At 40.0% G+C, this 27,684-nt stretch overlaps 1 protein-coding gene across 1 annotated transcript in view; it reads right to left on the reverse strand.

The window, feature by feature from the left end:
* Window positions 1-1,390: 1,390 nt before the first annotated feature.
* The window catches only part of LOC127623810 (platelet-derived growth factor receptor alpha-like), a 32,642-nt gene continuing 6,348 nt past the window's right edge, over window positions 1,391-27,684 (reverse strand). Inside the window, exons 6-29 of the mRNA XM_052098333.1 lie at window positions 26,508-26,670; window positions 26,116-26,302; window positions 25,838-25,953; window positions 25,409-25,699; window positions 24,747-25,013; window positions 23,882-24,012; window positions 23,462-23,630; window positions 23,141-23,330; window positions 22,877-22,992; window positions 22,441-22,567; window positions 22,065-22,261; window positions 20,851-20,945; window positions 19,555-19,687; window positions 19,091-19,195; window positions 18,418-18,528; window positions 17,957-18,110; window positions 16,376-16,536; window positions 10,660-10,775; window positions 9,817-9,939; window positions 9,495-9,606; window positions 8,440-8,539; window positions 8,233-8,338; window positions 6,497-6,735; window positions 1,391-3,934 (exon numbers count right to left, since the gene is read on the reverse strand). Coding sequence (XP_051954293.1) covers window positions 3,790-3,934; window positions 6,497-6,735; window positions 8,233-8,338; window positions 8,440-8,539; window positions 9,495-9,606; window positions 9,817-9,939; window positions 10,660-10,775; window positions 16,376-16,536; window positions 17,957-18,110; window positions 18,418-18,528; window positions 19,091-19,195; window positions 19,555-19,687; window positions 20,851-20,945; window positions 22,065-22,261; window positions 22,441-22,567; window positions 22,877-22,992; window positions 23,141-23,330; window positions 23,462-23,630; window positions 23,882-24,012; window positions 24,747-25,013; window positions 25,409-25,699; window positions 25,838-25,953; window positions 26,116-26,302; window positions 26,508-26,670 — 3,654 coding nt within the window. The 3' untranslated portion in view covers window positions 1,391-3,789. The remainder of the gene's footprint in view (window positions 3,935-6,496; window positions 6,736-8,232; window positions 8,339-8,439; window positions 8,540-9,494; window positions 9,607-9,816; window positions 9,940-10,659; window positions 10,776-16,375; window positions 16,537-17,956; window positions 18,111-18,417; window positions 18,529-19,090; window positions 19,196-19,554; window positions 19,688-20,850; window positions 20,946-22,064; window positions 22,262-22,440; window positions 22,568-22,876; window positions 22,993-23,140; window positions 23,331-23,461; window positions 23,631-23,881; window positions 24,013-24,746; window positions 25,014-25,408; window positions 25,700-25,837; window positions 25,954-26,115; window positions 26,303-26,507; window positions 26,671-27,684) is intronic.

The following is a 27,684-nucleotide window of genomic DNA, read 5'->3' on the forward strand; positions in this document are numbered from 1 at the left end:
AATAATAATGATGATGATATTATTATTATTATTGACAGATTCATATATCAGATCACGGTGATTGCCTGGTGATGAGTGACAGGTGTTTGCTTGTGAGAAGACGTGCTACACGAGTAGGCAACCGAGACGAGAGAGTTTTTTAAATGAATCTGAAGTCACGTTTGTATAGACAAGAGGTAAATTAATTTGTTTCTGCTTCTAAGCTGTTCCAGACTTAGGTGCTACTTTTAGGGCTAAAATGCTTCGTGAATTACTCTTAGTAAAACACATTAGGAGTCTAAAGTTATGAAGCTACTTGTAGCCTCTTATTAGATTCTTTGTGAATGCGGCCCCAGGTAAAAAATTTTGATATGCTCATTTGAACGGTATGAGAACAGTATTTTAATGTTATTCTCTGGTTGTAAGTGGCTTTGGATAAAAGTGTCTGCTAAATGAATAAATGTAAATGTAAACAGTAGGCCTATACAAAAGAAAACATAACATATTAGGCTACAGGGGGTCAGGAGACCTAGAGAGTTGAAATAAAAGCTATTTTTGTGAAACTATTAGAATTGAAATTATGACATGATTAGCAGAGGTAACATAACGTTCAGTTTCCCTGGACCACAGAAACGGTTGTCTTTTTGGCTGCCATTGGAAACATTTTGCACAGTGATATAAGGACCCCTAAAATCCCAAGATTTTACTAAATGGAAAAAGGTAGAAATCGAAACTCTGCATACCCAAATTTGTAAAAGTAAACAGAGCGACACCAAACATCTCGTGCAGAGCTGAATTAGGACAATACCCCTTACTAATCAGTATCCAAAAAAGAGCTCTAAAATTCTACAAGCATCTAAAATGCAGTGACCGAGCTCATACCAGGCTGAAGCCCTGCAGTGCCAGGATCAGAACCTGCACAGGAGTGCCCTTTCACAGCTGGTGCTGAAACTATATCCAAACCAGCACAGCATAATCTGGTCCAACCAAATTATAACATTACAAAAACAAATTACATTGTCTATTGGAGAGATGCCACTAATTCACAAAAGAAGATGGAACTCTATTTAAACCTGGAAAGAGATTTAAAACCAGCAGAATACCTGAGCTGTGTGTAAGAGCATAAATTGAGAAAGACACTAAGCAAGTACAGACTGAGTGATCACTTTCAGGCTATAGAGAGAGGACAGCACAGACAGATACGGCAGCCACGAGGGCAGAGACTGTGTTCACTGTGCTCTCAGAGAGAGGTGGAGACAGAAGAACACTTCCTGCTGCACTATCACAACATTCGATCAGCCTACTTTACACAATTACAACAAATAGCACCAAATTTTATCCAAATTTAGATCTCAAACAATATTAATGATACTGTAAATGTAAAGATTAAAAAGGCCACAGAGTACATTATTAAATCTCATTTATTGAAATATCAATCTTCTTAATGTACATAGTCTTAATGCATATTATTGCAAAAGGATAACAGTTGTAAAATAGAATAACTACCTAGAAATACACAATGTACCATCGAATATATTTCATACCTGTTTTTCCCTCCTTGCGCAACAAAAACATTTACTCTACTGTTTCTTTAGAAATACACAGTTTACCTTTTTTTATCAGAACAAATTTGGAAAGTCTACACACATTAAAAAAAGCAGAACAAAGAAATGCAAGAATACAATATTCTAAAAAACATTTTTTAAAAGTGCAACAGCTTTTTCCCCCTCTTGCCATTCCAGTGGAACAGACCACAGAAGACGGTTGGGCAGGCAGTGATATGCTGATAAGTCCTGATATACAATGATACACATTTACAATGAACAGTGATGTATAACATCAAACAAAAACAAATCTAAATGACGTGTTTCTAAGATACTTCAAGACTACAGGATTTAGCTGAAATGTAGACTTGTGTAGACTGTAAATATCAATGTAAATTTACAATACAAATTTCATTTACTTTGCTTTAGGGGAAACATAAATCTAAAAAAGCTGCGAGTTGGCACTTCTGCCAGGACATGATTTGCAGTTGACTAAATGCTTGTGTAAGATCCACTCAAAAGGCTCTGGGAAAGCAGAAAAAGGTACCGACATTCAAACATGAGCATATACAGTATAACAACATAAACTATATTATATTAATTAAGCCAATATCATTCTAGTCTGCAATTTATTTCACTGAATCACAAAATGTCTTACCTCTTTTGTGTGTTTAAAGGAATTAATTATCAGCATTACTGCAGTAAGTTTGGAAAACTAGACAAGAGCACAAAAATGACATGACAATTCATTATCTAAGCCATGCAATAAGCCATTTCATTTGGATCAACGATTTAAAAACATCAACAAATACATGTTAACCAACATTATACTAAAAAACATTGTTCCAGCTTATTCTATCCATTTGATTAAAGGGATAGTTCATGCAAAAATAAGATAAATATTTTAGATCTTTTTTAAAACCAATCTCCACTCTCACCTTTTTCTTCTTATATTGCCACCTACTGGGCAGGGGGGAGAATTTATAGTAAAAAAGGACTTAAATATTTATATGTTTGTAAACAACACCTATCACTTCTAAAGATATATTTAACCACTGGAGTCATATGGATTATTTGTATGATGCCTTGTCTGTTTTGGAACTTTTGGTACCCATTCAGTTGCATTTTGAGGACCCAAGAGCTGAAATATTCTTCTAAAAATATTTGTTTGTGTTCTGCAGAAGAAAGAAAGTCATACACATTTGGGATAACATGAGGGTGAGTAAATGATGAGAGAATTTTCTTTTTTGGGTGAACTATCCCCTCTAGACCTCTTGCTTACTGGAGTCACTAGGATTTTCACAGATAAATTATTGATGTTTACAAATGTTACTGGCAAAGCTTTGATTATCAGTAATGCCTCAGACTGACACAATAGCTATTAAATCTGAAAGTTCTCTGCTTTATACCCTATGGACAGTCAGGTAAAAACTTTGGCCAGATATAATGATGTCTTAAATGGCATTGTATCAGCATCTACTGTAATGTGACTCAAAAATCACCATTTTCTTCATTTAGAACAACACAATTTGTCCCTCCCCAACCCAATATTCACAAAATACACATATTTATTCTAAAGAGTAAAAAAATATAATTCAAACTGCTGCACGTAATAAGACATTGATGATATATGATTAGTTACATAAAATCTATATGTAGTTCAGGGTTTGTGCTTTTCAGAGGATGCTCCTCAAGTTACATAGGATGAATCCTGTAAAATTGTGGGAGTGAGGGAAAAACAGGCCTGATCCAAAATAAAGTCCAGGTTGACACAGTTTTTAAATGTATATAGTGGTTCTTTGAAGCGCAAATGGACACCGTTGGAAGGTAGAAGTTGTGAACTCAAGTCTTTGATATGATCTTGTTGATATTGCTAATCGGAATGCCCGTCAAAATAAAGTTCCAAACAAACCCATCATGCACACAAAACATGTAACAAACACAGGAGTGATAGGCAGAATCAAATATCTCCCACACTCCCCCTCCATAAGAGTCACTGAGCCCCATCTAGAGTACTCGCAACGTCCTGTGCTACACTTCTAATTCCTCCAGACCTTTGGAGAGCGATGTCCAATCCATAAAACCTAGACATGCTCAATGACATTCACACATTAAAGTGTATTTTTCTTCTGGAAGCTCCAAGAGAGTGGGATGAGGAAAAATAGAGGGAAAATTGCAGAGAGAGATCAGTCAACTTGGAATGAATAGGAGGCAGCTGGAGAATGCAATTATTGTCTGTGGGTGTCCCTCTTGTTGCATTTTTTTCTCACAGGAAACTGTCCTCCACCAGGTCTCCTGAGTCCAAGCACATCTCATCCAGCAGGGTGATGTCCTCCAGGGTCTCTCCCTCACGCTTGTTCATGGAGCTGCTAGAGCCCGTGTCAATAGCGCTTTCATCTGATGTCTGAGAGCTACAGAGAGATAGAGGGAAGAATACAGGCATTCATATTGTATTGAGAAAGGAATAGAAGACCTGGTCAGAAGTACATCACCATGGAATGAATAGTGACCTTTGAATGAAAAGATTTATGCTATATCAGATTAAGTCAATGCATACTGTAGATCCAACCTTGTCTCTGTAACGTTACTGTACCTACAGTTTTGCTAAATTATTTTTATATGACTTGTTTTACAAATATCAGCAGTTTCCTGACTTTTATTTACTTTCACACAAATTATGATTAAAAGAGCGAATTATCAGTACCTAAACACATGCTTTTCACGCAAGGCTTTCTTATGACATCTAAACACTTTTACTATGGTGTTCGACTTGTAAAGCAATATGTTTCGAAGTATGCAAATACATAATCAATTAAATGTACAAGCTAATTCAAGTGTGATCAAGTTGCACATTAGCTCAAATAATGAAGTGTTGCGTTTTCATCTCTCATTTGCTTTTTATGAAGCTATCATCTAGGTTTACATTTAAGGTTTAGGATAAGGAGGTAGGTCTTATTGATTTAAAACTCAACAGAGCATTGACCTTAAAAATTTAACTCACATTTATTGTCACACAGAGGACGTTTCACCTTGAAACTGCAAAATCCTGCTCCACATAACTGTATATATACAGGTGAAACTCGAAAAATTAGAATATCGTGCAAAAGTTCATTAATTTCAGTAATTCAACTTAAAAGGTGAAACTAATATATTATGTAGACTCATTACAAGCAAAGTAAGATATTTCAAGCCTTTATTTGATATAATTTTGATGATTATGGCTTACAGCTTATGAAAACCCCAAATTCAGAATCTCAGAAAATTAGAATATTGTGAAAAGGTTCAGTATTGTCGGCTCAAAGTGTCACACTCTAATCAGCTAAACACCTGCAAAGGGTTTCTGAGCCTTTAAATGGTCTCTCAGTCTGGTTCAGTTGAATTCACAATCATGGGGAAGACTGCTGACCTGACAGTTGTGCAGAAAACCATCATTGACACCCTCCACAAGGAGGGAAAGACTCAAAAGGTAATTGCAAAAGAAGTTGGATGTTCTCAAAGTGCTGTATCAAAGCACATTAATAGAAAGTTAAATGGAAGGGAAAAGTGTGGAAGAAAAAGGTGCACAAGCAGCAGGGATGACCGTAGCCTGGAGAGGATTGTCAGGAAAAGGCCATTCAAATGTGTGGGGAGCTTCACAAGGAGTGGACTGAGGCTGGAGTTACTGCATCAAGAGCCACCACACACAGACGGGTCCTGGACATGGGCTTCAAATGTCAAACGTCTTACCTGGGCTAAAGAAAAAAGAACTGGTCTGTTGCTCAGTGGTCCAAAGTCCTCTTTTCTGATGAGAGCAAATTTTGCATCTCATTTGGAAACCAAGGTCCCAGAGTCTGGAGGAAGAATGGAGAGGCACACAATCCAAGATGCTTGAAGTCCAGTGTGAAGTTTCCGCAGTCTGTGTTGGTTTGGGGAGCCATGTCATCGGCTGGTGTTGGTCCACTGTGCTTTATTAAGTCCAGAGTCAACGCAGCCGTCTACCGGGACATTTTAGAGCACTTCATGCTTCCTTCAGCAGACAAGCTTTATGGAGATGCTGACTTCATTTTCCAGCAGGACTTGGCACCTGCCCACACTGCCAAAAGTACCAAAACCTGGTTCAATGACCATGGTATTACTATGCTTGATTGGCCAGCAAACTCGCCTGACCTGAACCCCATAGAGAATCTATGGGGCATTGCCAAGAGAAAGATGAGAGACATGAGACCAAACAATGCAGAAGAGCTGAAGGCCGCTATTGAAGCATCTTGGTCTTCCATAACACCTCAGCAGTGCCACAGGCTGATAGCATCCATGCCACGCGCATTGAGGCAGTAATTAATGCAAAAGGGGCCCAAACCAAGTACTGAGTACATATGCATGATTATACTTTTCAGAGGGCCGACATTTCTGTATTTAAAATCTTTTTTTTATTGATTTCATGTAATATTCTAATTTTCTGAGATTCTGAATTTGGGATTTTCATAAGCTGTAAGCCATAATCATCAAAATTATATCAAATAAAGGCTTGAAATATCTTACTTTGCTTGTAATGAGTCTATATAATATATTAGTTTCACCTTTTAAGCTGAATTACTGAAATTAATGAACTTTTGCACGATATTCTAATTTTTCGAGTTTCACCTGTATATATATATATATATATATATATATATATATATATATATATATATATATTTTTTATTAACTTTTCTCCCCATTTTGGAATGCCCAATTCCCAATACGCTCTAAATCCTCATGGTGGCTCGCATCAATACTCGCTGAGCTACCCAGGCCCCCCACATAACTGCGTATTAAGCATCAAATGTGTTAAAATAAAATGACAAAACTTGGCATAAACTTGGTCTAACACACCTGGTTAGAACATGGTGTAAGTTTTGTGTCATTTTATTAAACTAGAATATTCATACATGCACAAAACATGAATCATTATACTAACATGAAAGAGTCAGAATGTGATGTGAGTGGTTTGCTACCTGTGGCGGTTCCTCTTGCTGTAGTCTTCATTTGACAATGGGTCGAGGTCTGGCAGAGGAATGATGTAGCCACTGTCAGAGCTGAGCCTCTGTTCATCAAACCCACTCTCGCGATCCTTCAATTTGCCCTGGTTCTTGTAGAGCACACCAAGGTACGCATCATCATTGTCAAGGCACTGCACTCGGGTCACAGCAGGGTGGTCGCTCTTCAGGAAGTCATGATTCACGCGTTCGTAGCTCTGCACACCAATAAAATATAATTACAAGATGGTCAGCAGAAATATTATTAGTGCATGTATGTTTCTGTGCACACAGAAGGTCTGCAAAGCCCAACAAAGACTGTTGTTATGTGATCCAATGAAAAGAAAGTTGTGAGAGGTTTTGACTTAGGATTTATGTCACATTAACATTCCTGTTGTAAATTAAATGCTAACCATAAATTAGCCATGCTTTTGTCTCTTATAATGCCTTATAATTGTCTCATCCTTATTGAAGGAAATGAGGGAGAATTTTTATAATTTCTGGTGGTTGAAAATAGCACTTCAAGGCTACCGCAAACACAACATACCCCAAAGTTCTGCACCATTTCTGCAAGCGTTCTGTGGTTTCTTAAGGGTTTCAAGGCCCATTAAGAACCGTATATCCCACCACACCCCAAGCCAAGGTGCTATAACGGGAGCTAGTTATTCCCTAAACCTTGTGACTCTGGGAAACAGAGTTTTGATGTACCATGTGTGGTGTCTCTTTAATAAGGCAATTATGGCTAGCTGGCGGATGCTAACTTTAAGCTCCTGGTCATTAGCACTGCTGGGTTCTGCCTTGCTGGGGCGTTAGCCAGCTGGAGCACTGGTGTGCTAATCACTCTTCGTGGTCTGGCAGTGTTGACAATGGTGACCTACATGTAGCAGAGGCCTCAAAGCCCACAGTGACACTACATTTAACTTTTAATAGGCCATTTATTAGGACATGGTGGAATAGGCTTAAGAGACAGTGAGAGAGAATGGAGAAAGAGGATGAGTGTAGCTTCTATTAAAAAAATTACATTTTTTCAGTAATTTAGTAGACATTCACTGCAGATAGGATGAAAAAAATCCAATCTAATAGTGTACATTTATTGGCTGCCTGAAATTTGTAGTACAAACTGGTATTAAGAAGCACTTTTCCGACATCGGACCTAACGGTTTTGAGCATGGAGAATTACAGTGATTTCTAACCATTCCTGGACCATATTTCTCAGCATGGTTAGCTAACCATACTCAGGATAGAGAACCATGCTGGTGGAATGGCTTTAGTAACATGGTGACACAATTGGTCACTTAGTCAGTCAAATGTTATCCTAATTTCACAGCACCACAGTAGAAAAAGAAATTATAACTGTGCCAACGAGCCCAGATCAGAACAGAACGTCTTGGTTCCTCAACGAGAGCCCAAAGGCCAATGGTGGAAATGTGGCTAAAGTTACAACCTGCAAGTGTTAAGTTCATTGCACTTTATTAACCACTTTGAATTTAACTATTGATTAAGGAATATTAGTTGGACCTCAGAAAACTTGAAAAATCAAGTAGAAATAACAGTAATTATTGTAACAAGTTAAATGGAAGTTAAAATGTTATAGCTATAACACAATGATGAAAACATTTCATACAGTGATGAGACAGATTGAAATTAACTCAGAGAAAGAGAAAGAACAGGGAAAGGGAAGCAACTGAAATCTTTTTTACAGATTGCACACTTACTCTCTTATATCCTGAGGGCAGCAAGGAGGCAACTGTCTCACTCATGCTGTGGAAGGACGGTCTCTTCTCTGGTTCACTGTTCCAGCATTTTATCATAAGCTCATAGCTACAGATACACAAACAACAACACACAAGTAAGACATCTGCACCAACCGGAGTCAAGCACAACAAATATAATCATAAAAACGTGTTTGAGGCTGAACATACACATTACTGGAAGCATGCTCGGGTTGCGCCATTCGGTATCCACTCTTAATCTTGTTGTAGAAGCTGGAATCCACAACCATACCGGGATAAGGAGTCCCACCTAAAACAACAACAAACATATTCAGCCTGATCTCATGTTATTTATTGACTGTGGCAATATTTTTGCAAAATAAATTTATGTAGCTCATTCATTACACATATCACAGCAGTTCTGGTTTGAAATATGTTCACTGTGAGGTGCAAAAAGCGAGTTAAATGTTCTCCAAAACAGATGAGGTTTTTAAGGTTAATGATGTATCGATTTTAAAATCAACAAAACCTTCCTTCTCACCCTCAATCTTAAATCTAAACCATATCGATACTGTCATAAAAAGCAAACGTGAGATGAAAAACAGATGATGCTTTGAAAACGAATGCTCTTTTGAGTTTGAAATGAACTAAACCTAACTTCTGACCCTAAATTTTAAAACTAAACCTTACCAATAGCATCATAAAAAGCTAATTTGAAATGAAAACTGCAATTGCTGAAGCAACCATGTCATTTTGTGGTGCTTTTATGACAGATATTTTTTTCAGCTCACATGTTGACCCTTCAGGACCCAATTCCTGAAGGCACAATTTGATTGCACTTAAACAAGCTTGTTAATGTACTTGGATTGTAGTGCAAAACTAATCACCTTAAAAGTCTTGTTCTATAGTAAAAGATTTTTAATGTCATAAGATATTGATATCATAGTCTTTTTGAACAAATATCTGTTGATTTGTGTGAAAGTGATGAAAAATAATTGTTGTTGTTGCACCTCTAGTGTTTCTTTCACCAAGAAACTGCAATATGTACAGCTAGCCACGTAAAAATTATTTTGCAAAAATGTGTGTACAGTAATGTGATTCTATGAGATCAGGTAGAACATGTTATACTTTCTTTACATTACATCTACATTTTCTTTCTTAACTGGTCTTAACCTAAAATAAGCTCAATCGAAGAGCAAAACAGTTGGAGGTAAAGTATTGTAAGAAAGGTTACAGTAATAATTCTAATGTCAAATGAAACATACCAAGAGAGAAGATCTCCCATAGTAAGATACCATAAGACCAGACATCACTAAGTGTAGTGTACAGGTTATCAAAAATACTCTCGGGAGCCATCCACTTCACTGGAAGGAAGGTCTGTGTGAGTATGTGAGAGAGATTATTATTCACTGGGCAAACATATGTTTGAGCATGTTAAAACATAAAAAACACATACTGTATATACAGTATACTGTATGTATTATCTTAAATGCTCATGATAAAAAAGCACTCAGTGTACTCTTGGTCAACTCAAGCTGCACAGCAAACAAAAACCAAACAGAGACACATTAGGACTTAAAGACTCACACTTCCTTTGGAGACATAGTTGTTATCATGCATGATGTCTCTGGCCAGCCCAAAGTCGCATATCTTCACTATCTTGCCTTGAGACAGCAGGACATTGCGTGCAGCCAAGTCTCTGTGTACACACTGTGAGAAACAGAGAGATGGAAATAGAGAAAGAGAGAGAAGTGAGCGAGCGAGCTTGTGTTAGATAGAGATTAAGTTCAGTTTCAGAAGGCTTGATATATAGGAATACATAAATAATCATTTTCATTGTTTAATTGTAGTTCTGGACATTTGAAGCTGTCAAATATATATATATATATATATATATATATATATATATATATATTTATCCCTGTTCCTGTTTCTCTCTGTCCCATGTACTCTAACAGTTGCATGCTCTATTCCCTATCCTGAGCTCAAGCCGTCTCACCCACTCCCTCTCTTTCTTCTGGGGTGGCCTGGAAAGTCCACCTATATGTGAGATGAATTTTGGTAAACCCTCTGTTACTAGATTCTAAACACAAATAATCTAATTAATACTTGCACTTTGCTCATATTATAACATTATACAATTACATGTAATAACATTGTTATAACATTATTATTGGCTTAAGCCTACACAAAACCAGGCAAGTTTAAACTCTTAATCCTATCTATTTAAAATGTAAGCCACAAGACACAGCCAAAACTTTTCTCAAACACAATAAATATAAAACCTGCCATCAGACTACTTCCTCTGCAAGACACCCAGAATCAAGAGCCCAAAGAGCGAGATCAAAGTATTTTAAAGCAAGTGTTTACTAACTAGATTGGCAAATATATTTATCCTGCAATTATAGAGACAGACAGGCATTAACTTACATTCTTAGAGGCCAAGAACTCCATCCCTCGAGCCACCTGATAAGTAAAACTGAGGAGGTCCATTGTTGTCAGACCTTCATTGGTGTCATCTAAGAGAAGACTATCAACTGCACTCTCTGTTATTCACACATACATACACATAGAAATCCTGAATTAGAAATGCATGCTTAGAAATTATGTTTCTGTGTATGTTTATATACCCAAAAACTTGTTTCCATCCATTAAACTTGTGTCTTGATTGGAACTCGATAGTGTTCTTCTCGATTGAGTTTCAGCTTGATTTTCCTCATCATAATACTATTAAAAGTGTTCAAAAACATTAAATGAAACTGTCAATGCATGTTGTAATTTTGTGTGATGTGGAGGAGGGCTGTCCCTGTCCTCTCCGGGAACCAGCACCTTATCGTGGTGGAGAGGTTTGTGTGCCCTTATGATCCTGAGGGTTGTGTTGTCTGGAGCCATGTGCTCCTGGTAGGGTCTCCCAAGGCAAAGTGGTCTCAGGTGAGGGGCCAGACTAAGAATGGTTCAAAATGACTCATGGATAAAACGGCAAGAGGAGGAGTTACCCTGCCCGGAGGAAGCCCGGGGCCCCTGTCTGGAGCCAGGCCCAGATGGAGGGCTCGTCGGCGAGCGCCTGGTGGCCGGGCCTGTCACGGAGCCCGGCCGGGCACAGCCCGAAGAAGCAACGTGGAACCCCCTCTACATCCCTTGGGCCCACCACCCATTGGAGGAACTGCAGGAGTCGGGTGCGCTGCCATATGGGCGGCAGTGAAGGCCATGGGCCTCGGCGGACCAGACCCGGGCAGCAAAGGCTTGCTCTGGGGACGTGGAATGTCACCTCACTGGGGGAAGGAGCGGAACTAGTGAGGGAGGTGGAGCGTTACCAGTTGGATCTGGTGGGGCTTACATCGGCGCTACAGTTTTGGCTCTGGATCCGTACTCCTGGATAGGGGATGGACTCTATTCTTCTCTGGAGTTTCCCAGGGTGTGAGGCTGACGGGCGGTGTGGGGATACTCATGAGTCCCGGCTGGCGCCACTACGTTGGAGTTTACCCGGTGGACGAGAGGGTCGCCTCCCTACGCCTCACGGGTTGTGGGGGAAACTCTGACTGTTGTCTGTGCATATGCACCGAACAGCAGTTCAGAGTAGTCGGCCTTCTTGGAGACCCTGAATGGAGTCCTGAATAGGGCCCCAGTAGGGGACTCCATAGTGATGCTGGGTGACTTCAACGCACACGTGGGAAATGACAGGGACACCTGGAAAGGCGTGATTGGGAGGAGCGGCCTCCTGATCTGAACTCAAGTGGATGTTTGTTATTGGATTTCTGTGCTAGTCATGGATTATCTATAACAAACACCATGTTCGAACATAAGGATGCTCATAAGTGTGCGTGGTACCAGAGCACCCTAGGCGAGGTTCGATGATCGATTTTGTAATCGTGTCGTCGGATCTGAGGCCATATGTTTTGGACACTCGGGTAAAGAGAGGGGCAGAGCTGTCAACCGATCACCATCTGGTGGTGAGTTGGGTCAGGGGTGGGGAAAGACTCTGGACAGACCTGGGAAGCCCAAGCGAGTAGTGCTGGGTGAACTGGGAACGTTTGGAGGAGGTCCCTGTCCGCGAGATCTTCAACTCACACCTCCGGCGGAGCTTTTCAGGCATCCCTGCGGAGGTTGGGGACATTGAACCGGAGTGGGCAATGTTCAAAGCTTCCATTGCCGAAGCCGCGGTGGAGAGCTGCGGCCTCAAGGTTTTAGGTGCCACAAGGGGTGGTAACCCTCGAACACCGTGGTGGACACTGGTGGTCAGGGAAGCCGTCCGACTGAAGAAAGAGGCCTTCCGGGATTTGTTGTCCCGGAGGTCTCCGGAGGCAGTTGAAAGGTACCGACAGGCCCGAAGGGCTGCGGCCTTGGCCGTGAGGGAGGCAAAGCAGTGGGTGTGGGAAAAGTTCGGAGAAGTCATGGAGAAGGACTTTCGGTCCGCACCAAAGTGCTTCTGGAAAACCGTCCGCCACCTTAGGAGGGGGAAACGGGGAACCATTCAAGCTGTATACAGCAAAGATGGGACGCTGTTGACCTCAACCGAGGAGGTTATTGGGCGGTGGAAGGAACATTTTGAAGAACTCCTAAATCCCAACACGCCCTCTATGGTAGAGGCAGAGCCGGAGGATGATGGGGATCAGATTATATTTCCCTGGGGAGGTCACTGAGGTAGTCAAACAACTCCGCAGTGGCAAAGCCCGAGGGATTGATGAGATCCGACCAGAAATGCTGAAAGCTCTGGATGTGGAGGGGTGTCATGGATGACACGCCTCTTCAACATTAGCGTGGATATCTGGGACAGTGCCTAAGGAGTGGCAGAACGGGGTGGTGGTTCCCCTCTTCAAAAGGGGGATCAGAGAGTGTGTGCCAACTACATTGGTATCACACTTCTCAGCCTCCCTGGTAAAGTTTACTCCAAGGTGCTGGAGAGGAGGGTTCGGCCGATTGTCGAACCTCAGATTGAAGAGGAACAATGCGGTTTTAGGTCCTGGTCGGTGGAGCAGCCGGACCAGATCTTTACTCTGCAAGGATCCTGGAGGGGGCCTGGGAGTATGCCCATCCGGTCTACATGTGTTTTGTGGATCTGGAGAAGGCGTATGACCGGGTCCCCGGGAGAGACTGTGGGAGGTGCTGCTGAGAGTACGGGGTGGGGGGTCTCTTCTTAGGGCGATCCAATCCCTGTACGTCCAAAGCGAGGGCTGTGTCGGGTCCTCGGCACAAAGTCGAGTTCATTCCATGTGGGGGTTGGTCTCCGCCAAGGCTGCGCTTTGTCACCAATCCTGTTTGTGATATTCATGGACAGGATATCGAGGCGTAGTCAGGGTGGGGAAGGTGTGCGGTTCGGTGGGCTGGGGATCTCATCGCTGCTTTTTGCAGATGATGTTGTCTTCATGTCATCATTGGTCCGTGACCTTCAGCTCTCACTGGATCGCTTGGCAGTCGAGTGTGAAGCAGCTGGGATGAGGATTAGCACCTCTAAATCTGAGGCCATGGTTCTCAGCAGGAAACCGATGGAGTGCGTACTCCAGGTAGGGAATGAGATTTTGCCCCAAGTGAAGGAGTTCAAGTACCTCGGGGTCTTGTTCACGAGTGAGGGGACAATGGAGCGGGAGGTTGGCTGGAGAGTCGGGGCAGCAGGGGCGGTATTGCACTCGCTCTATCGCACCGTTGTCAGGAAAAGACAGCTGAGCCGAAAGGCAAAGCTCTCGATCTACCGGTCAATTTTTGTTCCTATCCTCACCTATGGTCATGAAGGTTGGGTCATGACCGAAAGAACTAGGTCGCGAGTACAAGCGGCCGAAATGGGCTTCCTCAGAAGGGTGGCGGGCTTCTCCCTTAGAGATAGGGTGAGGAGCTCAGTCATCCGTGAGGAGCTCGGAGTAGAGCTGCTGCTCCTTTGCGTTGAAAGGAGTCAGTTGAGGTGGTTTGGGCATCTGGTAAGGATGCCCCTGGCCGCCTCCCTAGGGAGGTGTTTCAGGCACGTCCAGCTGGGAGGAGGCCTCGGGAAGACCCAGGACTAGGTGGAGAGATTACATCTCCACACTGGCCTGGGAACGCGTCGAGGTCGCCCAGTCAGAGCTGGTTAATGTGGCTCGGGATAGGGAAGTTTGGGGCCCCCTGCTGGAGCAGCTGCCCCCGCGACCCGACTTCGGATAAGCGGTTGAATATGGATGGATGGATGGTGGAGGAGGGCATGGCTGGGCCATAAGGGTGCATGGCCGGTGTTGAATCAGCTGATCAGTGGGAGAGTGAGATAAAGGGGAGCCGGAGACGCCAGTTCTCTCTCTCTAGAGAGAGAGAGAGAGAGAGAGAGAGAGAGATAAGCGGCCGCGCTGCATGTGTGTGCTTTTGTTTATGTTTATTTTATGTTAAGTTTGATATTAAACTTTACGTAGACTGTTCAACTGGTTCCCGCCACCTCCTTGCCCGTCCTTTATCTGTTACACTTTGGCAGCACTTTGATTTTGCTTAAAAAATGTAGCCAGAAATTAAACTTACATTAAGTTTACATTATAGTGGGTTTAAATTGACTGTTCGTGTGTGTGTATGAGTGTGTGCGTGCGTGCGTGCGTGCATGCTTGTGCTAGAGGTCTACTGATTCGGGTACACTTTTCAAGTAGAACTTCAGGTTCAGGTCGGGTTTTGGTTTGTAATAAATGAAAATTTTTGTATGCAAATAGACAGGTTAGGGGCTGATCACACCAAACATGTTTTTGCATGTTTCTGTGCTGCTTTTCAATTGTTTCCTATGTAAACGCTCTGGATGAATGTCTTTGACCATTGTGTTTTTTCTGTTTTTTCAGCAACTCACGCAGAACTGTTTACATTTTTAGAAACCATGTCAAGACACCTTCATTCTGTTTTGTTATTAGTTGCGCTGTATCTTTTTGTAAGCGCAGGTCTAAAGCACACATTTAGTGCACATTCTAAATAAGTTCAGGTTGCAAAGAGGACTTCATTACACATTTCCAGGTGATTTTTTATGCAGCAAAGCCTCAGCGCTTGATAAACAGATCCTTTTACAGGTTTACAGGGTCTACAATATAGGAATATTATTCTCACAATGTAGGAAAAGTAGTGTACATTTCATCTTGCATCTCCTAGCTCCCTATGTCCTGAATCAAAATATTGTGAACATGAATTCTGGCACTGGCAAGGGTAATCATCCATTGAATATCAGGACACTTATAACTCAGTCACCTGCGGCATGATAAAGAGGTTGCATGTCTTAACACAGCTGCTATTAATCAGCAACATCTCTGTATAAATGACACTGTTGTGCATTTTCGTAATAGCTATTAAAACATACCATTTATTATTAAAGATATTTGACCTAAAATAAGAAATCAAATAATTTTTAAGTTCTTGAAACTTTAATATTTAAAAGATGTTTTACATTTTATGCACATTATTGATTAAAAATGTTACAAACAGCATCTCTTTTAAAGAGAAAATAAGCCGTTGAATTCATAATTTTTCACTGGCACTTGTCTTGCAATGACTTTAGAACTTTGAAGACTTGACAACTTTTATGGTAAGGGAACATAGTGAGCCAATAGAAAATATCATTAGCTTAATATATAATAATAGAAGTCAATGAAAAGTCTTTGTAAAGATAGCAGTAGCAACGGGTGTGTGTACAACATCTAAGAAAAGGTAGGCAGATGTATGCATTAAGAAATATGTGCTACAATTACCCTCTCTAATTTTAGGGTGCACAGCCTTCAGTGTTGGAGACATGGGTGGACCTCTCTGCTATCACTAACTAAACACTGTGTATGTTTGACAATGACTAGTCAAGCCAAACCAGACCATGGTGTGCCAAACCGACCTTAGTATGTGCATAAAACGAGGGATAAACAGTGAAAAATAGTCCAGAGATTAAGAATGACCAAAGAGAAAGAATATAAAGAACCGAAGGTGGAGATATGGTTGTGTTTTATGTGTGCACTCAAAATATGTTAACCTACAATTAACTTGATGTGGTAACATCTAAATTAACAGTTTTTACTCAAGTCAAAAATATTAGTTAACATCACTGAATCAACCATGAGTGCATTAGGTTACACCAACTAATCTAAATGTAGGTGTTAGATCAGGTCGAAATAACTCCTTATGGTAACAATTGGAGGTTACCACTTTTTACATTGTGTGCTTGAGAGAGTTCTCTCACCGTTGAACGGTCTGTGAGAGGGAGGGTGATCATAGTCTGATCTCTGGATGGGAGAATATTTTGAAGCTTCACTCATTTCCAGCATGGGGACATACTGCATGGTGTCCACCTGCTTCATGTCCATATAATCGCCTTTCCCCTCGAACGACAAGATGACGTAGCTGCACAAACACACATAAATACAGAAATAATAAATATGAACTGAAATCAAGAGTCACAGAATACCACAACATAATCATGAGTACAGTATAAGCTAGTGAAATAAATGATATATTAAATATTTGAAATTATGTGTGAGATCACAGCTAGCTGCACCCACTGCCGCAAGATGCCGCCCACTGCCCATGGCGCCCATGCCTTAATCCACGTTTTCGCAAATTAAAAAAACCTGGCCGGACGCTTTTTTAAGGTCCAAAAAAGAGGACATGTCCGGGAAAAAGAGGGTGTATGGTCACCCTATATATGTGTGTGCATTTATTGATTGCAACTTACAAAATAATAAAACATCCAGTTATTTGGCACAGATTTATAAATGTAAATCTATCACCCCCTTGAGTACTGTGTATGTGTGTTACTGTCAAGAATGCAAGCAATCCATGTTCAGCTGGACAATGTGTTGGCAATCCATTGATCAAGCGCTCACATCTGTGTAAGTGTACATGCATAAAGTATACTGCTGGCCTTAGTATCACTCTTTAATCCAGTTTACAATTGGTATTAAGATGCATTGTGTGTGGTCACAAGGCGAGACACATTGCTGTTTACACCTGGTCGCTTAAATGCATCTCTTTGTGTTCGGATTTCAAAGACAGAGTCTCTGATTTCATGATGACATACATTAATTACATTATATCAGTGTGCTACTGCATGATAATAAAGAGAATTAAAAAGAAAGCCTCAAAAAAATAGAACACTGTTTTTCCTTGATGCAGTTGAAATTGAATCTAAGCACAAACACAAAATTTCAAGCTGAATTTTCCATTATTTTAGTGGAGTTCCGGGATTGCTGGGCTTCAGATGTGTGTGCTTGTCATCTGTGTAACTGCATGTTGATGTCAGACACATTAAATATGTTCTGTGAAGGTCGCATGCTGGTATATTTATTTACTTTTTCAAATTTTCTGTAAAGTTTAAACTCTTGTTCAGCGCTGCGGTTAATTGACAGGTGAGGGGTGCTGCTGTGCTGCTGTCCGGAATGCATTCAGCATGGACAAGTATTTACACCGCAAATGTGATGCGGTCAAATGCGTTCTATGGGTGCACATATCCAATTGGACAGAAATCATGAGACCCTCAATCAGAATAAGCGGCTATCAGCTAATAATCTGACGTTTTGACCAAAAGATTAAGGTTTTCATTAAACACCACCTCAGTTCTACTGGTTCAGGTTTTGCCAGAGTAAAACCTGAAATGACCTTCTTTGTGGGGACCAGCCAACAGTCCAAATGAGGACAAATGCTTATTAAACAAAAAATAATGTCTTAATGAAAATGCAAAAAGGTTTAGGTTTAGGAGGCAAAGGTAAGGGGGTGTAAATATTTGTTTGTAAATGTTTGTGTGTTTTTGTGTCTGTTTGCTGACCTCCTGCTGCTCTCATCGGCTGGGTTGATACCAAAGATGTCAAGATCTTTTTTGTCCTTTTCTGTGTGGTGGCTGAGAAACCCATCTCTATTCTTTTGCAGGTAGTTCACCAGGTCTCCATAAAAACAATACTCTGTGATAATGTAGATTGGTCCTGAGAGATGGGGAAAAGAGAATAAGAAAAAAGATGAAATAGAGAGAGAGAGAGAGTGAGTGAGTGAGTGAGAGAGAGAGAGAGAGAGAGAGAGAGAGAGAGAGAGAGAGAGAGAGAGAGTGAATAATAAAGCAGGTCTTGTCTTATCAGACTTAAAATGTCTAAAAGCAGTAGGTTAAAGCTTTACACTGCACTTATCTTCACCTGATAAAACACCACACAATAATAAAAAAAAACACACAAACCAAAAGGACACAACCCTAGAGAATATCTGCTGTTTGTGTTTGTTATCTATGTGTATTTTCACCTGACTTGGTGCATGCTCCCAGCAGGTTGACAATGTTCAGGTGAGGGCCCAGGTGAGTCATAATTTTCAGTTCCGACATCAAAGCCTGTTTCTCACTGGAGCGTGCTGTTGCTGGGGAACCATAATAACCAATTAACTAATGATCTAACAAGACAATCAAAATGCTTGAGCATTAACAGGTGCAAAATGTGCTTTCTTAAGTCATAGATATAATGGTGTTTCAATGAAAAGTCAGCTTCACTATAACTATTTTTTTATTTTATTTATATCATTATGTGATTATGTGTACATGTTTCCTGTTGTCTATTTTAATTAATACAATAAACACAGTACTAACATAATAAACACAATCATTTCTGCCATTCCACATTTGAGTTGTATGAGTTTAAACACCTTTTCTCTCAAATATCTTCATCAATAATTAAATCAAAGTGATTGAATAAGTGTAATGAGCTTGTATAGCATTGCAGATCGTTACCACTTGACACAACTTTGATTACACTTAAAAAATTAAGGCAGCAACTAAAATTAGTTTTTTTAATGTGCTATAAAGGAATACACATTAAAGAAATCATATGCCACAAGGTTATCATTGGTTATTTGGTTCCAGGCATTTTATATGCAAAAAACAGATTTACTAGTTGAACTTGTAAACAAAGTTCAGTCAACTCACGTTTAAGCATTTTCACGGCTACTTTCATAACTGGCTGAGAACGACTCAATCCATAAGCTGTGCCCTCCACCACCTTCCCAAATGCTCCAGAGCCCAGGATACGACCTATAGTATGCACACACATAAACACAAACTTGAACTCATTTGAATGTAACCAGGGTGTAAGAGTATATGCAAACATAAACAGTTTTCTGTAACTTACAGCATTGCCACAGTGGTTTCTTGTTGAGGCGAGATTTGTTTTGATGTTTGAGTCTAAAACCCCAATAATTCTATACAGTCACCACACAAAGCACCAAAATAAGATCTACACAGTGGATTGTGAAGATGTCTTATTAGGACAGGCCGAAAACAAGACCACAATCCAATCAAGTTCACAACCACAATAAGTGTTAATAATGCATGGTTGAACCACACTGAATCCACAGGACAGGATCAGGAATGGCTGGTTTATCATGACTCACCGAGAACAAGGCCATCCCGGGAGAACTCCCAGCGGGTGTCATATGGAAGCTGCATGGGATCCACATAGATGTACTCATGACCGTCAGGACTGACCGACTCTATAACACGCCATCTGATCTCATAACGTGGTTTCTGTATAACAAAAAGAAGTAAAAGAGTGTTTCTCAGGTGGTCCATTAAGAGAGATGATACAGATACTGGAGGACATTCAGGCTGTTTCACAGACAGGAAGACAAACAGACATACTGCAGCTGATAGGGGAACCAAAATTTCCTTCACACACACAATCAAGACTGACGTATTTCAATTTACACTCTTATTTCAGCCCTCATGAAAGAAAAATGTTAGGAACCAAATTTTTACATGCCTCAAATGCGGCTGCATGAATAAAATTAATGAATAAGAAAGAATTTGTTAGGACTTTCAGAGTGTATGAAGGTGAATGAAAGCAAACCTGAATGAGTGAACCTATCAATGAATGAGTGAATTAGTGAGTAAATGAGTATATTGTGAGTGTGTGTGTGTGTGCGTGCGTGCGTGCAGGTGAGTGTGTATGTGTGGGCGGTTACGAGGACTTTTTTTTAGGTTACAAACTGGTAATTACAAGAGTATTATGCTATAAATGTGGTTTATGAGGACATTTCTAATGTCCCAATAATTCAAATAACTTTTAAACAAACTAAACTATGTTTTATTGAAAATGTAAAAATGTAGAAAGTTTTTTGTGAGGGTTAGGTTGAAGGGTAGGTTTAGGGGATAGAATCTATAGTTCATACAGTATAAAAATTAAATTATTATGTCTATGGAGAGTCCTCATAATGATGGATGCACCAATGTGTGTGTGTGTGTGTGTGTGTGTGTGTGTGTGTGTGTGTGTGTGTGTGAGTGAGTGAGTGAGTGAGTGAGTGAGTGAGTGAGTGAGTGAGTGAGTGAATGAGTGAATTGTTGGGTGAGTGATTGAATGGTTGAATGAATAATTGAGTGATCGACTGAGGGAATATGTAAATGTGCGTGATTGAGTGAGTGACTGAATGAGTGGGTGAGTGAGTGAGTTAGTGAGTGAGTGAGTGAGTGTGTGAGTAAATTGGTGGGTGTGTTGGTGAGTGAGAGAATGGGTGAATGATTGAGTGAATGAGTACAGTGGTGGTTGAGTGAGTGAGTGAGTGAGTGAGTTAGTGGGTAAATGAATGAGTAAATTGGTGGGTGTGTTTGTGAGTGGGTTAACAAGTGAGTAAATTAGTAAATAGGTAAAAGAGTGAGTGAAATGTTGAATGAGTGAATGGGTGAGTGAGTACCTGTTTCCAGATAATGACCAGCACAATGAGTGAGATGATGACAATGACCAGCAGCACCAGAACAGCAGCAGCCACAGTGAGCTCCGAAAGAGGACCTGAACACACCAGCAGCAGCAGCAGTGAGGAGGTGTAGGAGGGTGGATAATGAAGAATAGAATACAAGCCTGATCTGTGACAAAACTCCCATAAAACAATACTACAGAAAACAAACTCTGCTTTCTTTCCTACTTATATTACACAGTTTAAATAATTTACCAAATAATTTAATCTAATAATGTCATAATAAAATATTTCTATAAATATTAATGGTTAATGACTTAACAGAGATATTATTTTGTTTGTTTTGTTTCACAGAAATCACAATAGCTGTTCATTTAGTACAACCTTGTGCAAGATTGCATTCCACCACTCCTATATGCTTTATTAATTAAGGAGCCCAGTATGAGCAATTCAAGTTTCAACTCAGTAATGTGAAACCCTGCACATAGAAACTAGAATAAACACATATGGACATATTGTTTCTGAAGATGGTACAACTGAGAAATCTATCACAGAACTACATGGGGAGCCTGACAAGACGAGCACAGTTTACAAAATGAAGCTAACAGATGTGAGTGCTACTGAAAAGTAGCAGAGTTAAAATCACCAGTTAGTGATGAACAGAGAGTTTTTCTACCATGGTTGGGATTTTTCTGTCATTTATTTTCTTTTTATCGTGACCTAAACACTATCCTTAAACGTAACCTTAACCTTAGCCTTTCTGCCTTTTTAGATTTTGATTAAGACATTTTCAGCCTGTTTATAGTATGTTTTCCTTTAGATTTTACTCATATTGTCGAGATATTTTGTGCCCACAATGAAGACAATATCAGACCCAACATACACAATTCCATATGCAGAGATAACCAAAGCTGTCAGATTGTTCTTGATTATGTTATTATATTTTAGATGTCCACTAAAATCTCAACAAACAAAACAAAACAAAACCTCAGTACATATCTACTCCCTGCCTCAAAATGCATCCCTAAATAAACTGTACACCTGTGATTCAAATTAGTTTCAAATCAGCTTGAGACTTTGTTTACCTTGTGAAGCCATGGCAAACGGTGACACTAAGAGATGCTAAAGGCATTAAAAGCAATTCAGATGAATGGACTGATAATATCAACTCACTTGCTCTAAATTTAGAAGAGAGACTAGAACTGGCCTCTTACCATTTGACACTAGTTTAACTTCCCGTGAAACAATGCCCATGTCATTCCTGGCCAGACAGCGTACAACAATCGTGCTTTCAAGATGGCCGAAGACAACCTGACTCTCAATGTGGTTGTCCTTATTGAAGTGCAATTCCACCGAGATGTCTGTAGAGTTGGTCTGAAGAGGCAACCACTGGGAGGAATCGTTGGCACAGCTGGTAAGGTGATTACAGAAGTTAGAACAGTGTCCCATCAAGATGTCATTATGATGACTTGAGTTTAAACTCTAGGGATGTGACCACATGCCAACTACTTCCTGTTTTTTTCAAAAGGAAAGAGTAAGATATAAGGATAAAACAAAGAAATTCAGAAAACATTAGGAAATTCTGCTTACTGTTGAATGTTTTTGCAAATATACCACTCCACGTCAGGGATGGGGGAACCCGCAGCAGTACAAACCACTGCCTGTCCTGCAGCAGAACCATGGTGGAGATCCATCAGATCCACAATCACAGGCGGAACTGTGAGAGGCCACAGACAAATACTTGTAAACAAAAAAGAGACTTTGCATAGGTCAAACATGAGATGCACAAGAAAGCCAGTCCCGATGTATAGCATAACATGCACATGTACTATAGCTACAAATTGTTTAACAAGGATCCTCCAGTTGACAACAAGAGAAACATATACAAATGTATGTAAATAGTGGTCATGGAAGAGGTAGAGGTACAACAACATAAACAGCAAGCAGAGACAAAAGCAAACACATGCAAACGGTGGTAAATAAAGCAGTGACAGAGGCAGGTAGTGAAAAAATAAAATGGTCCCACCTTTAACCCGAAGGTAGAAACTGTTGCTGGTAGTCAGATCATCTATTTCTGCTCTGACGGTATAGTTCCCACTGTCCTCTGCTTTAGCCCTGATCAGGGTCAACACACCCTGGTAACTGGACAAACAAAACATCAGCTTTAACAGAGAAGTTCACTTACTTGTGTAGAAAATATGTGATATTGTAGGTTGCAATTGTGATATTAACTTGCAAATAATTAAATTGCAGAACATTTAAAAAGGCCACAGTATTTAGATGTGGTCACCTGGTCTCACTGATTTTCAGGAGGTTGGTGCTTATTTCTGCAGCGACGTCTCCAAGAATGGAGCCGTCCTTTAACCATGTCACTTTTGGGGCGGGAAATGACTCAATGTCCACCTTGAACTCTCGCACCTCATCCAGGATAGCAGTCTCCATTGCACCAAACACTGGATTCAAGTGGACAAACTCCTGATCTGCAGGCAAAACACATTTTATTTACAAAAACTTGAAATGTATGAACTTGAAAAGAGGTCAATTTGCCATATATGGTGCAAATTGGGCTTTATTGTGTATGTCTATGTGAATGTATATGTGGTTTCTGTACCATAGACTGTAATAGTGAGCTGTTTGGTTTGGCTCTCGTTGCTCATAATGTCAGTGATGGAGCAGGCGTAGATTCCACTGTCTTTTGGTGAGGCATTAGACACTGTGAGGGTATAATAGATCTCCATGTCTCTCTTATTCTCCTTTACTGTTTTTACTCCTTGATTCCTCTGAGATAGAATGAGATAGAGAGAGAGAGAGATAAAGTTGTCTACATCTTATTTATAGAAAAGCACTCATACAAACTGTTGATAACCTGAGGCATACAGACTGAAAGCCTACAAAAATGGTCAATACCCAAATACATGTTATAAAAAATACTATAGGAGAGTTTGCAAACAAAGATAACTAATGTTTTTCTAACATGTGTGCAAATGGATAAATATTACTTCAGGTATTGTTTTTGAGCTGTTTATCTCACCAGTTTTCCAGGGTACTTCCAGTGGTCCTCCAGCATCTCACTGCCTCTGGCCACACAGTCCACAGTGATGGTCTCACCCACCAGCAGAGCCCTCTTCTCTGCCCGTAGCTCAACTCTCAGCTCAGAGCCTCCTGAGAGAAAATATAATAGTAATTTCTGTCATACAGAATACAGTGCCTCTTAAATGGATTGTTCACTCACAAACTAAAATTCTCTAATCATTTACTCAACCTCATGCCAACCCAGATATGTATGAATTTCAGAACACAAACAAAAACATTTGGAAAAATATCTCAGCTCTGTAGGTCCATCCAATGCAAGTGAATGGTGCCAGAACTTTGAAGATGGTTTAATTCATGTCTTCACAAGCGATATGATAAATGTGGGTAAACAAACATATCAATATTTAAGTCCTTTTTTACTGTAAATCTCCACTTCCACATTCTTCTTTTTTGTTTTTTGGCAATTTGCATTCTTCATGCATATTGTCACCTACTGGTTGGGGCTAGTCAAAGAATTTAAATATTGATCTGTTTCTCACCTCTCCTATTATATCGCTTCTGAATACATGGATTTAACCACTGGAGTCATATGGATTACTTTTATGCTGCCTTTTTATACTTTTTTAACCTTCAGAGTTCTCGCCACCATTCACCTGCATTACATGGACATACAGAGTTGAGATTTTTTTCAAAAAGTCTTCATTCATGTTCTGCAGAAGAAAGAAAGTCACACATTTAAGATGGCATAAGGGTGAGTAAATGATGAGAGAATTAAAATTGCTAAGTGAATTATTCCTTTAAGCCACATATAACAGGCCATTACAAGACCAACACTTAACATAAAGCCTTGATGCATATCTTACCTGTCCAGCCATGAACAATGTATTCTATACTATAGTGCTCCTGTCCATGAATGAGGGCTTTGCAGATGTATGTCCCAGCATTGAAGAGGCCAACAAAACCTTTCTTGCTGTCATAGATGCTGGGCAAAACCCGATCGGTCTCAACGTGAACCAAAGAGACGCTGGTGCTGGGGTCTGTCACACGGCATGGAATTTCCATTTCCTCATGATTCAACAGCACATGGTTCTCAAAGGGACTCATGGATGGTGCAAACGGTGTATTTGGATCTGTGTTTGTAGTTGGGTAAAAGTGTTTGTGGGAAAGAAAAGGTCAGTTCACCATAGATAGCATTAAAGGGCTTAATTCACGTGAAAAGTTTACAAAAACCTAATATTTTACAATCCACCTAGTAACATTTCACTTCTAACTATTTTTCCTGTCTGTATCAACAATGTTCATAAAAACAGCTCAGGTCACGTCAACATTAAAACATTGATTTTAACACATAACACATTGATTGACGCCTCTCATCCACACTGGAATTAAGCAGAAACAGAAAATGAGTTTTGAACTGAAAACTTATTAGAGTGGACGTGGCGACAGAGTAGAATAATAAAGATGTATCGTAATTACATTTATTCTGACATGATGTGAATGCATTAGAAGTATAAAAAAAGCCCACCTGGTACATATATGTAGATGGTGCTCTCCTGAGTGTTATTGCTGGCCTCGTAGTTGCAGATATACTCTCCAGTGTGGGCGGCTGTTGCATTGTTTACAGTCACAGTGGATATGAAGAGTCCTTTCTTTTCAGTGTTGGTCTGATCTTGGAGATAAATAGGGCTATGCCAGGAGAGTTCTGCCTGACCCCGACATGTGAGTCGGAAAGTGGAGTGAAGAGACACTTCCATGCTGTCCATCTGGGGCCACATCACTGGAGCCAGCACCATCAGTGGTGACAAGTGGTACATGGCTGTACAAGGAAAAACACTTTGATCAACAATTTTCTTTGAATTTCTCATACATATATCTACTGATACATACTGTCGCATTAGATTACAGTTTCAAAATCAGGCACATCATAGTTTGGCTTTGTTTTGAATAACCATACCTTCAACCAAGATTTTGAATGAAAATCTTGAACTCCTGGAGCCAACAGATGCAACAATCTCATAGGTGCCACTGTCCTCCTCAATGGGGTGGCGGAGAACAAAAATACTCTCATACCTTTGTGATAAAAAGACTGATCTTGAAACCTATTGGGTTCTATTCAACATATACTGTATTATCAAATTCATAATGATGAATATTAAGAAACCCTAATAATCTGAGCTTGTGTCTGAATTTGTTACGTCAATATGTAAGAAAAACAATATCGTGAAGTTCTACCTGAGGTCTTGCAGATGAGTGGTCTTGGTGGAGATGAAGCTGTCATCCAATGAAATGCCATCTTTGAACCACCTGACCTTTGGTTCAGGGTCAGAGTCAATGTAAATGGTGAACTCTTTGTCCTCCAGAAGAGATACTTTCTCCACTGGCCCAATACCATTGGATACTACTTCCACAAAAGAGCTCTCTGAAGGTTAGATAGAAAGAAAGAAAGAAAGAAAGAAAGAAAGAAAGAAAGAAAGAAAGAAAGAAAGAAAGAAAGAAAGAAAGCATAATGATTGATTGCCTACACCACATCTGTTAAACCCATTTTATTTTACTGGTTTTAATGGTGAAAGCAGAGGTGTGTAGAATCTATGTGAGAAAGTTTAGACAAAAAGAGAAGGACATACCGAGGACTGTGATACCCAGGGTTATGGACTTGTTATGTCCACTGAGTTGGTCAGTTACAGCACACTCATAGCGTCCAGAATCTACAACAGAGGCTTTTGGGATGCTGAGGATGTACTGAACCTTGTCTGGGAAAGTTAACTTCATTGGAATAGCCTCTCTAGCCTGAATTGAAATATTGAGAAGGAATTAATAAGCAGTTTGTACACAAAAATCTGTACATTGTGTATACTATGACTATATGCACTTTAATAAAGTGGTAATCTGTAAAAGTTACCTTAAGGAGCTATTTACCAGATATAAACCTTAAAATTGTTTTGTTATTGTAAACTAATATATTCAGATTAATTCAATGATGTTAAATAATACATTTGACTTGAATGAAACCAGTTAATAAAATTGTTAGTGCACGTTTCCAGATTTTAGCCCTTCGTCTTCACATTTATATTACCCTTTTCTTTGAAAGATGTACTTTAGTCTCCCTCACACACTCCAGCAGGACAAATAGTCTGTTTCTATATTTCATTGGATTTATTGAAGATAAATCAGCCTCACACAAGTCTTTTAAAGGGCTGTGATCACAGACAAACTCTGCAAGCCCATCAACAACCTGAACAGAGCCCAGCCTGGCTTCAGTCCAGAAAAGGACTTGGAACTACTCTACAAAATTCCACAAAACTGGTCCCTTCTGAGAGACTCATTTAAATTACATTAGAAATTCAATTTTTATTCAAATATAGGCACGTTTTCACAAACAAAGACAGAGACACACATTGACATTCACAAACTGCCCAATTACACTAACTAACTAACTAACTAAATAAGGCGCGAACACACATTTCACAGAAAGAAAAGTATATCCTCTTACAAATGAGCCGTACCTCAACTTGCTCACATACATTTGTTTCATAGCAATTTCCTAAACACCTTTTCCTATGATCCCGTGCACATGTGCCTCCACAAGATCACAGAGGGCTCACAACGGTGAGAAAAACACATATGTCTCAAACACTCTAAGGATATGCAGGTCATAGGTCAGATTGCACAGTAAATTAGTGTCACTCTTTTCCTTTGAGCTTTCTACCTTAAATTTTGTAGGCTGATGTTTTTGCATTTGCCCAGAATGCACCTCTGCATTACAGTAGAGAGTTTTAACTCACAGTATTTCCATCAGTATGT

The sequence above is a fragment of the Xyrauchen texanus genome, chromosome 30, assembly GCF_025860055.1.
Source record: "Xyrauchen texanus isolate HMW12.3.18 chromosome 30, RBS_HiC_50CHRs, whole genome shotgun sequence".
NCBI classification, from domain to species: domain Eukaryota; kingdom Metazoa; phylum Chordata; class Actinopteri; order Cypriniformes; family Catostomidae; genus Xyrauchen; species Xyrauchen texanus.